Below are 16,666 nucleotides of genomic sequence, written 5' to 3'. Positions count from 1 at the left end.
GAGAGATATTTAAAAGAAACTATAGCAAAATTTGGAGAAGAAGAGAAAGTAATCTCTTGGTCAATAACAAGTGGTAGTAGGGCTGCTATTGCTATTGCGACTTGGAGAGTTTGAATTATGGAGTACTATAAAATAGTGTTTATAGGTAATTATAGAATATTATTCCTATGTTTGAGTTTTAGCCATTTCCATTGATGTGGTCAATTGACTCAATTATTCAGATACTTTTTTTTATCGTATGTATTATAAAGAATAAATATAATATGATAGGTCTAAACTGATGGAGTAATAGCATTAGATAAAATAAGTTTGAACGTTATAGAAAATGCAAAAAAGAAAGAAATACTGTAATTAAAAGGTATGCATGCACGTGAATTACGTTGACCAAATTAAAATAAAAAAAATTCGAATCTTAGATCCATTAATTTTGAATTTAATCACAATTAAATAATGCAAAATAACTTGTTTTAGAGACATATGAATCATGAATTCATGATACACCCATTTAATAAGCGATACATCAAAACCCGGAAACTATCAACTAATTAACACTCCTTATACAAATTTCTAAATGTTGTTTTTCTTTTCCCTTTTAGGGAGCTATATGACTTATGATAATACAAGTAATTCTTGTATTAAGATATTAGGCTAAAGAATTCCGTCAGCCAATGTCCGTTCGCAGAAGCCTTTTTCGTCGAGCAAGAGGGTTTAGGATTTGCGAGAATAAAAGATAACTTGCGGTAAAAGAAAGGCAAGGAAAGTAGGTAAGTTTTGATTTATTGAATAATGGTTTCAATGCACGGAATCCCTATTTATAATATCTAAGGACCTAGGTTTGTTTCGACTTGATCATTCCTGAAAGAACCAACAAGCAAATCCAAAATGGAGCTTATCAATTGCTCGACTCAAATTGTTTAAATATAAAAATAGTTCAGCAAAAATAAATAAAAAATATCTAAAATAAGGACTATTAACGGGAAACATGATCTTGAAATCGTGCGGGTGTCTTTGCCTGCCTTTTTGGACGTGCTGGTTTCTTCCCCTCGACTCCGACTCCCGTTTCCTCCACACTCTCATCGTCCGCTGCCGTTGCGACTTCACTTAGCTCCACTACGACTACCTCAGGCACCTCTGGTATGTCAACGGCCAGTTGTGGTTGTGCACTCGTATCATATCATTTATCAAGAAATCAGACATCATCATAAATACTACCTCCGTTCCCCAAATTTTGACACACTTTGACCCGGCACGAGTTTTAAGAAATGTAATGGAAAGTGAGTTGAAAAAGTTGTTTTCAAATAAATGGGTATTCTATCAATCTATTGTTTACTATCTAGAAAATTATGTTCCTATGTATTGTGAATTTAATATTAGCTTTTAGAATCTTTTTACATTCATAAGTTGACTTAAAAAATTCCTCTAATTTCACATCCTTTAAGTTGAGTTTTAAGAAAATATTGAACTAATTTCACATTTAGAGTTGTTCATTGGACTAGAACGTTCCAAGTCACCGGTGAATTGGGCTGGGTTTTTTTATATTTTATAACTCTCTTCTATATTATTCTTTCTCCTATAGATTGAACTGATTTTCAGCTGGAAATATTTCTCGATTATTATTCAATTGATAATGAAGTTAGTACGACAGAATTCTTCTTTTATATGGAGTGAAGCATATCAAAAGAGTTTTAATGAGTGGAAGCATCGGTTGAATATGTCACCTATTTTGGTTATCTCCGCAGGTACAAGATATTATGTTATTTATAGTGATGCGCTGAAACATGGATTTGGTTATCTTTTGACTTAATGGAAAGTTTATTGCTTATGTGTCATAACAATCGCAAGTACATAAAGTTTCTTATTATGTTCAAAATCTGTTATTAGCGACATTATTTTGCTTTGAAGATTTGACATCATTATCTGCAGGAATGCTTACATGGTATTCTAGTATCTTATATATTAACAGAGATCCGCGATTTACTATCTCAGTCTTGATAAAGTCTTTTTGTGAGTTTCACCTCAGAAAGGAGTCATGCGGTTCAAGCAAAAATGTAAGTTGAGTCCTCATTATATTGAACCATGAGATATTGTTGAAAGAGTTGGACTATTGGCGTATAGGTTAACATTACCTCCAGAGTTGGCACAGATTCATAATATTTTCTACGTCAGTATGATTTGGCTTTATCGATCTGATCCTTCACATGTTCTGAAAGATCTTGATACACAGATTTATGAAAATTTGAGTTGTATAGAAGAACCGATCAATATAGTGGATCGCCAGATGAAACAATTGCAAAGAAAAGATGAGAAAGAACTATCCACATTTATTTACGGGTTAACAATTTCTTTGAGTACATTTACTTAGAGAGAACTGAATTTTACGGACAAAATTCTTAAAGGGGGGAAGAATTGTGATATCCCTGATCCAAAGCATGCATCGTTTTGTATAATAGCATATTTGTACTACTATTTTGGGACAAGTTTATTTTATATTAAGCTTAGTAGTACAAATTATATAAATATGTTACGTAAAATATAGTATGTATAGATATTACATGTTAGTTTTGGCCAATGAATCACATAGAGTATGTACGCAATCCTCTAATTTCATAGAGTTAATGTGCTTGGTATATAAATATATATATAAATTTTCGTATGTGTAAATGTATAATTGTGTGGATGTAGTTCACTAGAAAATGTATGAATATGGTAAAATGAATAGAAATATAAAACTAGCGATATACCTTGACAAATGTGAAAGAATATAAAAGAGAAATTTCCTAATGGTGACATGTGGTTACAAACGTGTCTCATAGTTGCCTCCCTAAGTCATTAGTGTATTTCGTAAGAAAGTGTGGGATATTAAATATTTTATTATTAAGTTTGTTAGAAGGTGAATCAATTTAAATTAGTAGAGTTTCTTGGTAAAAAGAAAAAGGAGGCAGAAGGGAGAAAAGAAAACGAGGGATAAAATATTTTCTCAAGGATCAAGGGTTATAGATCGAGATTCAAGAAGCAGATCAAGTGCTCAAATAGATTTCCTATTCATGAACAAGTGTGCATAAATCTCATTTTTAATTTTACATATTTTATGTGATTGATTGCTATGTGTTAAATTGGAGTGAATATTTGAATTATATGATGCGAGCTTGAAATGGTTATGTGTTATTTGATATTGATGGTGAAATATGATGTGGATATGTGATTTGTGCAATGAATATGTATTGGAATTATTGATGAAATATATGGGCATGTAATTGGTGCAATGGATATGATTGATGCATGGTATTGGAATTATTTGAATCATGGAATTAAAGAGGATATGTGACAGTCTTGCTCTGGGTTCTATGGGTCAAAGAAAATATGCAAATAGGGGCCTTCGTGGAAAGGTCGAATCAAAGAGGGGCCTTCGTGGAAAGGTCAATAATGCAAAGAGGGGCCTTCGTGGAAAGGTCAAACAATAAAAAGGGACCTACAGGTCATATACAATGGAAATCCCGGGCAGATAACATGCTTGACCAGTCACAGAATAATAAATTGAACGGAGTGACATATGCATATGTATATGAAATTGTTTCTAATATTTGTTGGTTATTGTTATATATATTGTTTAAAGAATATGTTTGATTTTGAGATGTGGAATTAAAGGTAAGGTTTATATATACTGAGTTGTGGCTCATATAAACCACTAATATTTTTCAGGAATAAGATATGAGTGAAGTATTTGGTTGAGATGCGTCGTAGGAATTGCACATGTTATCAGGGTCGGCGGCTGATGCGTTTTGACAACCTTCTCCTCCTCATCATTTTTGCATGTAGATAAATATATAGTATATAGAGTGGTGAGAGAGTCTCACTACTGTTCAGAATGTTTTGAAATATGTACTTGATAAATGTTGATTTTTGAAATTATATAATATGTGTGCTTTTGAAAATTTGAATTTATTTATAGTAAGTGCATAAGTCATAAGGGTTGGGGTGTGACAGTTTAGGTGGTATCAGAGCGGAGATAGAATTCCACTGGGACATGGCATTCAAGCATGTCATATGATACATTTTGGTTATAAGTTTCAAATGCACATTGAAAGCCAATTAAAAAAAGTTAGACACAAGTAGTATCTACGTATTTGGATATCGTTTTCAACAAGATTGTTGGATCATCAGTGGTGGCACTTAGTAGTACCCTCCAACTTTGGAGAATACTAGTATGAAACAAGTGCTTCAGAATTTGAATCTATAATATGCTCCACAGACGAATTACATTCTGAAATTAATGTGTCTTGTGTAGCTTACACCACTCATAGGTATAAAATTATATCGTTAAAAACAATGTCGACAATTATGCAAAACCATGAGCAAGAAACCATTCATAGATTCATGTATTTATTTATTTATGTAGATTCACCGGAATGAGTAGGCCTCGAAGGCTAGGCTCACCAGTGAATTGGGTTGGGATGTGGGCCTTTTAACCATTTATAGTAATAATGAACCGAAACTTCTATTCGTGGACATACCAAAATAGAAAAATAGGACTCCTATTTACAGACAGAAGGAGTATATAATACTATAAATATAATATTATAAATTACAATGACATTATAGTTATTTTTTCCAAAATTCCCCTTTTATATAGGTATAAAAGATTTGAATTAAATCATGGCTATATCCACGTATAAAATGATACTAGTAAAAAATAAAAAATAAAAATGGCTACAAAGAAGATGACTGTCTAAAGGCCCGAATAAATGGCTACAAAGAAGATGACTGTCTACACGCCCGATATGAATAGTGATTTTATCAAAAAGCAACCACAAGTTATAATAATCCAAATTGATTAGAGAACTTATTTTCGGTTCAGCAGACATATATGAATAATAGTAATGTTATTATTTGTTTAGTTTAGTTACTCTGTCCCAGTTTAAAAGTCATATTTTGTCATTTAAGTCCGTTCCAATTTAAGAGTTACATTTAGAATCTATCATATTTGAACATAAAATTTAACATCATTGTTGATGAAATTTACACTCGAATGCCATTACTTTCATAAAAATAAAACAAAACAAAATCCTAAACATACAAAAAGTCAAAAGGATCCCACTTTCCACTACCTTATTTCAATTATTACACACTCCAACAACCACTACCTCACTTTATTTATTACACACTCCACCAATTTCTTAAAACTCGTGCCATATTTAAATCTTACTCTTAAACTGAGACGGATGAAGTATATTATATGATAAGTAAGTGAGAGATAAGGTAAATTAATAATTAATTAAATTTTTATTACTTCACCGTTACTTATTAATTGTCCATTTTATTTCTAGCACAAGTTTTACGAAATGTAAAGAAAAGTGAATTGAAAAAGTTAGTTGAATACGAGTCTCACTTTTATATATTAGTTTTATAATAAAATATGAGTGGAATGAGTTAGTGGGATGTTAGATCCACTTATATTTATGGTAAAAAGTGAAAATGAACAATTAATAAATGACCGACAAAAATGCTAAAAGTGGACAATTAATAGGATAGACAAAGTAATAAAAAATGACTTGTTTTGTGTACTTGGCCGTTAGATTTGCCATGTAAATTTTAATAATATTTCATTTAAAATATGGAAATCAAACAATATTTTTACATTAATTTTCTTATGGAAATGAAATGATTTCATATTAACTTAATATCTGGGCCGATCATAAGAAATTAATTTTATTTGTTAGTGTGTGGCCCATGACGAAAATATCATGCACACAACAAACACATGCGCTTTTCTGAGCCTCAATATATAGACAAAAACGAAAATCATCATGCAAAAGATGAAAAATAGGAAAACGACTAAAATTGATTGCGACATATCCAAACACAAGACGAATTGCCAAATCCATTATAATGGGTGGTATTTAGTAAGTTGAGATAATATAATAATTTGCCCATTTTAGAAATAAAATATTACTACTACTAGTTTTTTATCAAATTAGTGAAATATATATATTGATTAAATAAAGATACTGACCATTAACTGATTAATGCATACAAAATAATTAAAAGTCCGTTGGTAAGGGCTTATGGATGGTGTAGTTAATATAGGAGTACTACTACTTTTTTTTCATAGAGAAGTAACTGATCAGTACACAAATAATACATATGTTAAATCAGAGATTTCATATATTTATCTGATTGAACTGCGTACTGGAAGTTATTCTTGCATCGAATTAACATTCACGTGGAAATTTAATGTAGTGTATTCAGAAGCAAAATTCAATTAGTAGTAGATAGAAAACAATTCAAGAAGTAATTTCTCTAGCATTTATGTTTTAATGCCGACCTCGTAGTACTACATGTTATCAATCTAGATCTATGTCGTTTTATTATTTTTGTTTCCTATTAGCTACTATTAGATAGTGACATGAATTCCTAATAATAAGATGATATTAGTATATCAATATCTATATTATGTACTTTCTTTCCCAAAAAAACAAAATAAAAAAGAAAATAGATTCATTCACTTAAAAGGTGTTGCTTTATTACTTGCATGAAAATCATGAGTATATTACTATCAAAAAATCAGCATGGCATTTTCTTATCGTATTTGGAGCCGCAATTCCGCCCTTGTGATCATATTTATCTAAAAACTTGGGAATTAATTGACTGAGTAAATAAATTGACATGTCTTCATATCCATATGATTCATTGTTTGTATACACTATACAAGTTCAATTGATCCATCCTTTTTTTCCTTGTGTATAATTTGTTTGGCGGTGATGATTAACATGTTACATTTTCCCTTTGATATAACGGCTCTCCTAATAGCCAAAAGTAAAATATTGACATAACCATGCTTATCTACTTCGGATCATATATATCCACATGAACATTAAAATCTTTTTAAGATACTACTCCTATTATATAAAAGCATTTTTTTTTTGAAAACGAATAATGATACATATTCATGGATCAGAGGTCAGGGACGGATCTAGAAAATGATCATAGAAGGGGCAAAAATACATATGGGGATATTTGAAGTGCTTGAGGAGGGGCATTTAAAGAAGAAATTAATATTAATTTTTTTCTGCAATAAAATTTATATATAGATATGAAATTTTGAGGGAGGGCATTTGCCCCTCCTCCTTGCACATTAGATCCGTCCCTGTCAGAGGTTGTAATCATGGAGATTCAAACATGAGGATATATCAATCATAGAGATGCGGGTTTGTTAATCAATCAATCATATATATAGTCAGGGACGATTTTAGGTGGAGTTGGTCCATCACACTGCAAGAAAACTTCATAAATCGACCTCCAACTCTATGATAGTTTTGTCTCAACTCTCTAATTTAGAAAGGTACATATAAAATAATGCTTCCACAACCCAATAATTAAGCGACAGACGATGTCAGCCACGACCTTCTTCATGTGATTGAGTTGCGACTCCACAAAGTTTCTAATACTCGATTTATTATTTCATATAGCGACTACAGTCACTGTATTATCATTTCATGATTAGAAATTATGGTTGATGGCATTTCAATTCAGAAATACCCTATCTTTTAAAAAAAAAAAAAAAAGGCTAGGTAACGCCGCTAACGCGTAAGCCATTGTATTAACAAAAGGCTAGCCTACTCAAACTCAAAGTGCACTTGCACTGAGCAGAAGATTTAACAGCACTACATGTGATAATTGATTTCCTAGATTTAGTTTCAGTTATTAAAAGTGATATACTACTAGATAAGATTCTATAGTGCTACTGACGTGAAAGATATTGTTAACTAAGAAGCACTTTATAGGCCAATGAAAAACATTTATATTCTGCAACTTGTACAGTATTTCAAATTTATTACACATGTTTTCATGACTTCTACAGTTTTACAATATCCATATGTACTGGTAATATAATCTAATTGTTTTTGTAACCTCATCAGATATGACAGGCGGACGCATAAATCTGAAATTGTAACAAAATTTAATTTCATTGAGTGATTTTTGCACAAACATTTAATTAATATATGGAATGAAAATTTGTCAAAGTAAGGAAGAGACGAGCAGAGTCTACATAGAATGACAATTCAAACAGTGTAAAAAATTATACTAAAAGACACGAAAAATTGACAAAAGACAAAAAACATCTAACAATAGCAACAACATATATCGTCTTTTTAACCGAGGTATCGATCTTGCATCACACACCGGTCAATCGAAGACAATTAGCTATGGATATAATATGTTAATCTAGATGGCCTCTAGAGCACACCGGCCATGTTCATACATTTTATGATCTTAGTTGGACCTAAGTATGAATAGTGGACTTTTTTTGACAAAAAATCTGGATGTTTAAAAATATTAATGTCTTTGACCTTCCCGATTTGGAAGGCATCCAAAAACAGACGGTATTTATATGTAGTGACAGAATTTAATACTGTACGATAATTTGTGAGCTAATTATTTAATTTTGTTTGACTAACGCGTATATAAGTTTAAAAGGAAGTTAGTTTTTTTTTCACTTTTTTTGTTTTTAAATTTTTGGTACTCCATATTAGCTTGGTGAAGACCAATCATTGTCGTTGTAATAGAAAATACTCTATTAGTCGGTGCTTTATACTCCTATAAATTGTTTAGATTTTTAATACGTCCATGCATAGGGTGTGTGAATACAATGATGATCCGTATCTATATTTCAAAATCTAACCTCCCTAGTAATAATTGGGTTGCATGTGTTTTGTTATTATTATTTAGGAGTTGAGGGAATAAGAAACATCAAATAATTAATTATTAATGTCATTTTCGCTAAAAGAAAAAATGTAACAATATTTAAAATATTAGTTTTTCCACTATAATGTCACATTATATTAATAGCCAGTAGGGCAAACAAATGTTTCTTGACCACACAGGGAAAAATAAAATAAAAATACTTTTTTTAGTTGTGGTCCGTACAAGAACATAAATGTCAGTATAACATAACGAATACGTACAAAATACACAATTCAACATAAAATGGGTATTTTCAACAATTGCTTCTAATATTATTTATACTTTTGACATTTCTGAGCAAATAATTACACGTAGTTACCTACCTAAATCGGAGTATACCCAGTCCAAAAACTACAAACCTTTAAAGGTAGTCAAGATCAGTAGTTTAAGAACATAGATACTTATTGTCATAAAAAATATTAATATCATCATTACTAAGTATATTATTTACATCTTTATTACAAGTTGAAATTTAATCAATAAAAGGGTAGAATGTTTGTCAAATATCTCTAAAAATTGAACGAAAAACACGACAAATCAATTGTTCAAAAGCTTGATGCTGGACTTATCAATTTGTTGAATTTGCACATATTGATATCATTACTGCCTCTGCATGCATATTTTCTTAGTAGTTGACTTTGCCCACATTAATCTTCTTTTAGATCTTCCCTTTTGATTTTAAATAGATATAATTAAGAATTCTCCTGGATTGTAATGTTTGACCCTTTTGATCATTGACTGCAAATTAAAAAAATTGGTGGCCGGAGCACCTTATATGAGAAGAGAAGTCTCACTCTTGGTTTGATATAATAAATGTTGATTATTTTTTTATTCATAACGTTTTTTATGTTTGTCGGAAAAGAGGAATGAAACAAAAAGGACTCTTTTAGTTTTGCCACGTCAAACGTGAGGATCATGCCACGCTTTGAAAGTCAGGCACACGTGTCAACTCAGCTATTATTAGTATATTTTGTGACACACAACTTATTCAGTTTTTTTATACTTTATATATATATTTTTAAATATTGTCCGAATCTTGATCTCATGCTTATATTAATGTAAGTTTATCTATTAGTTATGTGAATTTTGGGGCAACTTTTCGTTAATTTTCAACATTTTAATTAAAAGGTATTTTAGTTAATTAGTTTGTGCATGTCACTCATTTGATACTTATTTATGTAGGATATTTAAATTGAAATACTTGAATTGTCATGGGACCAAATTTGAGAGTAAAAACTTAATAATAACCCTATGATAATTAAATAAAATGAAAACAATTTCCTAAAACATCATTCGGCGGGGGATCAAAGGCACTTTACTATTGACTTGATTCAAAATTAGACTTTGATCATATTGTTAAATTAATTAAAGTAAAGGACTTGTTCCATCAATAACACATGGCATACGACCTACAAGAAAAAAGAGTAATTAAACTTTGTATTGGTTTATATGGAGTACTGTATATAGTTATGTATCACATGCACATAAATTAATTAATTACACATATTACACTAGCAATATGTAATTAAAATCCATATTAAAGTAGCATATGAAAGTTTCATATATATTGACATAAAGATATATAAGTTGAAAATTGTAAAAAAATCATGTAAATATGATGAAGTGGCATAAAGCGAAGATCGATTTGGGTGCGTGGGGCAAACTACCACTTTATTAGAAGCCGCCCTCGAAATTTATGTACTCGGTTTGAGGATTTTGATTTTGAACTAAACTTTGACATATTCCTTACCGCAAACATGTACTCGGTACTCCTAATAAACACTGAACAAAAAGCAAGTTAGAATTTTTTTTGTTTTCAACGCAGACGCAGAGGCATTAAAAATGTTCAAACATCAAATTTGGTATCTGACTAGTCAATGATTTGACATTCTTGTTTCACAACTATAAATACCCCTCTTCTCATTCCCATAGCATATTCATCAACACAAACTCTAAATATACTCAAAATCTCTACACACACACACACAAGAGATATCTATTAATGAATACTACTATGAGTTTGGGCATCTTGTGTGCCTTTATATTGGTGGGAAAACTAGTGTTTTCTTGCTGGATTATCCCTTTTTTGGCCTACAGGAAGCTCAAAAGAAATGGATTTTCCGGGCCGAAACCTAGCTTTCCTTTTGGAAACTTGAATGACATAAAACTATTGTCATCGTTTTCGTCTTCATCACCACTGAGTAGTATATCGAACAATATCCATTCCACCGCATTTCCCTACTTCGCTCTATGGCAGAAGCTATACGGTACGTAGGCTCTCAATTACTATATATATAACTATTACTAGCATGTTTAATAGTATTTGTGTTTGTGTTGGTTAAGATGATGGAGTATTCGTTCTTAATGCATGCATGCACGTGTATGTGAGTATAAAGTTGTTGGGTGTTTTGTTATTGTAGGGAAAGTAATGGTGTACTGGTTGGGGACGGAGGCGTTTCTGTACATCGCCGACCCACAATTTGTCAAGGAAATGAGTGCAGACATAAAAGGGAAAGGTTGGGGGAAACCTAATGTCTTCAAACAGGACAGAGAGCCCATGTTCGGAAGCGGCCTCGTCATGGTCGAAGGCGACGACTGGGTTCGCCACCGCCACGTCATCACCCCCGCATTCTCTCCTGCTAACTTGAAGGTATATTTTATACTTATATGTTAGACTTGAGTTTTTAATGCAAAACTTGACCTAACACTAGCATTTTTGTTGATGCATATATAGGCTATGGGAGGCTTAATGGTCGAGTCAGCGAGCGACATGCTAGACCGGTGGGGCAGCCTGGTCAGCTCGGGCCAACCGGAGATCGACGTGGAGAGGGAGATAATCCGGACGGCCGGAGAGATCATCGCGAAGACGAGCTTCGGCATAAGCGACGGGAACGGGAGGAAGGTTCTAGAGAAGTTGAGAGATGTGCAAATCACTCTCTTCAAAACCAACCGCTACGTGGGGGTTCCCTTGGGGAAGTACTTGAACCTTAGGGAAACCCTAGAAGCCAAGGCGCTCGGGGAGGAGATCGACAATCTCCTCCGCGAGATCATCGCTGAGCGGAGGACCAAGATAGGGGGCGGCGAGGCAGAGGCCAAGGACCTCCTCGGTATGCTGATGGCGGATGACAAGAAAAAGAGGGCGCTCACCACCAAGGAGCTGGTGGATGAGTGCAAGACTTTTTTCTTTGGCGGCCACGAGACCACCGCGCTGTCTCTCACGTGGACACTCCTCCTCCTCGCCATCCACCCTAGGTGGCAGCAGGAGTTGAGGGAGGAGATCACCCTAGTCGTCGGAGATGGGGAGCTTAGAGATGTCGCAATGCTTGCTGGCCTAAAAAAGGTGACATTTTCTTACCAATTTTTAATTTGAGTTAGGAGTATCATTTAAGTAGGATAACAAAAGATAAAATAGTGTGATTTTTCTATTATACTACTCCCTCCGTTCCATAGTAACGGAGGCGGTTCTTTTCGACACGGAGATTAAGAAAATTTGTGTTAGGTGAGTTAAGTAAAGGGAGAGTAAATTTGAAAATGAAAAAGTAGAGAGATGAAGAGAAAGTAAAGTAAGTGTAGAAAAATGTGTTGACTTTTACTAAATATGGAAATGACTCTATTACTATGGAACGTACCAAAATGGAAAAATGACTCTATTCTGGGCTGAGTCAAGGTGTTGGGAATTTAGAGTCAAATTGTGGGGTTGAGAAATGAACAGTATGTATTTTGTTTTCTCACTTATAAAACCATCAAATTAAATGAAATCCAAGTAGTTGACGACAATAATTCTCCTACGCGTTGGGAGATATAGTTACCAAAATAGTGGTGCCACGTGGCTTGTGCTGATTGTGAGTAAGCCTCACGTGAAAACGATACCCACCGAATTCCTCTTAATTTCCTGTCCACGCTTCCACACCGACCAATCATCAAAAACTATTTACTTACTATTATTCTCATTAGTATCCAATGGCATTCTTATTTCTGATTTGATTAATTTGGCAGATGGGATGGGTAATGAATGAGGTTTTACGATTATACCCTCCGGCTCCAAACGTGCAAAGACAGGCAAGGCAGGACATCCGAGTGGGGAACGTGGTGATTCCGAATGGGACCAACATGTGGATCGACGTGGTGTCGATGCACCACGACGAGAAGCTTTGGGGGAAGGACGTGCACGAGTTCAAGCCGGAGAGGTTCGAGGACAACATATATGGAGGGTGCAATCACAAGATGGGGTTTTTGCCATTTGGATTTGGAGGAAGGATGTGTGTTGGGAGGAATTTGACAGCCATGGAATACAAAATCATGCTAACTCTAATTCTCACTAGGTTTTCATTTTCACTCTCCCCAAACTATTGCCATCAGCCATCTCACATGCTATCTCTTAGACCTAAGCATGGCATGCAACTCATCTTCAACCCTCTATAGATACTTTTGCTTTTATACATTATTAATTTACTTTCTTTTCTTGTTTCTCTTTATTATTTGGGTATTTGTTTGCTCCTACTCAATTGTTACACAAGTTAAAACTTGTGGGAGTGTGTTTTTAGCATTAAGGATAAATGTAACTTGTTGTAATAGAGGGCTACTAAGGTTTAGTACTCCATGTTGTAACTTGTAACTAATCTAGAGAATAAAATTTAGTCATTGTTTCCCGAATTTATTTACTATAAAGGAATAGTTATGTTTTCTTGGAATATGTTATAAGGATTAAATACGTTGTTTTTGGGTTAATAAGCAAAACTCGAAATGTCTCTATGACTTACACAAGTGATAGTATAATATGCGTCATATATAACAAACGATGTTTCCTTGTTCTAATAAATTTTTTTTTAAAGAAATGATCATCTATATATTTAAGATTAAAAGATACAATAATTGCAAACAAATTTTTGGACTTGTGATAAAAAAAAGTTGCAAACATTGTTGCTTGACTCAAATATTTACTGAGTAAGTATGGACCACTTTGCAATACATATTCAAAAAGCCCAACAATTTTAGTATCCAATTATATCATCTCCGCCTCAGCACTGCACCATTTTCTTCAGCTCCTCCGCTGCAGCCGCCGTAAACCTGTGCTCGCCGTCTTCTTCTCAGTTAAGCTCGGAAACATCAAAAAGCCTTAATTCTATTGTTATCGGCTTGTATATCGTCTCCAGCATTTCTGCAAGTTTGTTCATTTTTTTCTGAATTAGGATTTAATGATCTCAAAATTGGAATAATAAGATTTTCTGGATTGAAATTTGATGTGAAATTGTTTGATATATTTCATTGAATAATGTGATGTGATGTACCGGATCTATTCCATTTATAAAAGAAAGTGATGAGCAGAAATTAATGGGTGATAAAAAATGTAGTAGATGTTAATTTTTAGGATAAAATGAGCCCAAAACATGCCATTTCTTGGGTTATATATGTGTGTAGATATAGATATGGATAATTAGCGTTGATTATCTGATTGCTTAATTGCTGCGGCCTGAGGATCAGAGTGACTCATTACAACAATTTTTTTTGCAGATTGTGGTTTTGAGATAGTTTGAAAGAAAAGATGCCTCTTTATGACTGCATGCTTTTGTTAAAACCCGCTGTACCAAAGGAAGCTCTCTTCGATTTGATTGCAAGGGTGGGAAAGCATGTTTACCGAAGAAACGGAGTAGTCACTGATTTGAAATCCTTTGGAATTGTCCAATTAGGTTATGGAATTAGAAAACTCGATGGAAGATATTATCAGGTATCCTGCTCACCTTTGGCATGGTTTCACGGAAAAAAAGGGTGAAATCTAATGAAATTTGATTCGGTTCAGACTAGAATTTCGATAGGAAAGTGCTGACAATCCAACCAAATCTGGTGTGTCCGGTTTGAAGTGTTTCATTTCATCGTCTAGAACTTGTCATTGGTGAAATGAATTGAAAAAATTCACAAATTTGTAAAACACATTGATCATATGTCAGATTTGGTTCAATTCTTTGACTAACTTGTGCAAAATCTGCCTAAGATGATATGCTAAGTTGTTTACATGTTGACTGATTTGATTATCAACATTGGTCTCCTGCTTTTCCTTACTTTACATGACATTGTCGAATCACCATGCTTGTTTTGAAATTCACAAATAACATCTTGCTCAAGCCTGGGTTATACGAGACTTGTTAAGAACGATCCTTCTTTAGTTGCTCTTACTTTGTATCGTATCATATCATAGGTCTTTTATAGTATTATGTAGGAAAAGCATCTATGCCTGTAGACATTAAGAGCTTAGGCAATGATGAATTTCTTCAGCATCTGAGCTTTTATTTGTTGGCTTTTGATGCACCATTAAAATGTCTATGCGTATGCTTAAGCTGGTTATTCCCACCCCTGGTTTTCCTGATCTTACTTTTTTTCCATTTCTCTCGCTCATCCTTTTTTCTAAGTAAAGACTCCCTATAAACATTTTTCAGTAGCTAAATTGTAGTACTGCATATATATGTTAGATCAAATTTGTCAGTGAAATACTCCTTGTTGTGAAAGAAGACAACTATCCGGAAATATTTAATTGGTATATCGTGCAGGGCCAACTACTGCAGATGACTATGATGACACCGCCCAGCATAAACTCGGAGCTGTATTACCTGAACAAGGAAGACCGGTTGCTCCGTTGGCTTCTGATCAAACACCGTGACTTTAAATTCAGAGGAAGCTCTATGGGTGAAGTTGATATCGCAAGTGAGCTCAGAGATGTCAAGAGTGTCTTGAATGATGGCAATATGATCGAAGAGGAGGAAGACGACAATGATGATGATGATGGCGATGAGCAATCTGAATCAGGAGATAGCATGAGTTAGAGATGGTTGGTCCTTGATGTCCACCTTCTGTTTTTGGTGTAGTACATGATATAATGAAATATGCAATCGTTTTGTATTTTAATGAATTGCCAATTTATAAGTAGATGCGGACAGTGAACGTTAGGCATTTGCAACTATTTTGGCTTGGACTAGTTCGGCCTAAATTATTGTATGTCCATAATCTCATATGTATTGTTAGTAATACTAGATGTCTAGTAAGAAATCTAACATGACATTGGCATATGACCAAACACCTCTGTATTAGCTTACTGGGTGTGCCCGAGTCACCTTATTCAGATAGTTCAGTGCCTGGATAATTTATACAGTTCATATAAAATGTTTTGCCTTTATTTCATATGATACAAAATGTTTCAAGTTTGCTGAATAATACAAAAGGTAAAATCTGTTACTCCCTCCGTCCATGAAAATTCGTCCCGGTTTGACCGGGCGCGGGTTTTAAGAAATATAATGGAAAGTGAGTTGAAAATGTTAGTAGATTGTGGGTCCTACTTTTATATATTAGTTTTATAATAAAATGTGAGTAGGAATGAGTTAGTGGAATATGAGGTCCACTACCAAAAATGATAAAAATGAAATGGGACAAATTTTGGGAGACGGACGGAAATGGAAAAATGGGACAAATTTTGGTGGACGGAGGGAGTACAATTTAATTCATTCAGTCATATGTTTGAACACCGTTAACTCTTTACCTATAACATGAAACAATGATGAAATATTTTGTACTCCATATAGACAAAGAGTTAACGATATCGAAACAAAAATAACGAAATGTACCAAAATGAAATATGAATGGAACTTTTTGTAGTACTATTATTTACGTAAACATCAAATTTTTTATACCAATATAAAAAAAGATAAAATTTTTGTATGAGTCGTGTATTTACCAGTTTAGTGCCTTGGGTGCCCCAAGTTCCATAGTATCCGGTATCTTCTCCCTCTACGACTCAGTAGTGTAGGTTAGTTGGCATGTTTCCCTTATATATGTTTGAATTTTGTGTACGCATTGGTTACTTTGCCTCTTGAATACTAAGTGGAGTATGATTCACATAAAAATGAAACAAAACAAAAGGGAAAGATTAATAGACCAT

General features: G+C 33.6%; 2 protein-coding genes across 2 annotated transcripts; both read left to right on the top strand.

Annotated features, from left to right (window-relative positions):
- Positions 1-10,720: 10,720 nt before the first annotated feature.
- LOC125216249 (cytokinin hydroxylase) lies at positions 10,721-13,395 on the top strand. The gene is made up of 4 exons (XM_048117906.1): positions 10,721-11,009; positions 11,163-11,392; positions 11,477-12,082; positions 12,739-13,395. The coding sequence occupies exons 1-4, from the start codon at positions 10,745-10,747 to the stop codon at positions 13,162-13,164; spliced, it is 1,527 nt and encodes a 508-aa protein (XP_047973863.1). The 5' UTR covers positions 10,721-10,744; the 3' UTR covers positions 13,165-13,395.
- A 370-nt stretch (positions 13,396-13,765) lies between these two features.
- LOC125215451 lies at positions 13,766-15,887 on the top strand. The gene is made up of 3 exons (XM_048116870.1): positions 13,766-13,833; positions 14,254-14,467; positions 15,285-15,887. The coding sequence occupies exons 2-3, from the start codon at positions 14,285-14,287 to the stop codon at positions 15,555-15,557; spliced, it is 456 nt and encodes a 151-aa protein (XP_047972827.1). The 5' UTR covers positions 13,766-13,833; positions 14,254-14,284; the 3' UTR covers positions 15,558-15,887.
- The last annotated feature ends 779 nt before the right edge of the window (positions 15,888-16,666 follow it).

This window comes from Salvia hispanica, chromosome 3 (genome assembly GCF_023119035.1).
Source record: "Salvia hispanica cultivar TCC Black 2014 chromosome 3, UniMelb_Shisp_WGS_1.0, whole genome shotgun sequence".
In the NCBI taxonomy this organism is placed as follows: Eukaryota; Viridiplantae; Streptophyta; class Magnoliopsida; order Lamiales; family Lamiaceae; genus Salvia; species Salvia hispanica.
Note: the sequence above shows the minus strand (reverse complement) of the source record. Positions and strands in the feature narration are given on the sequence as shown.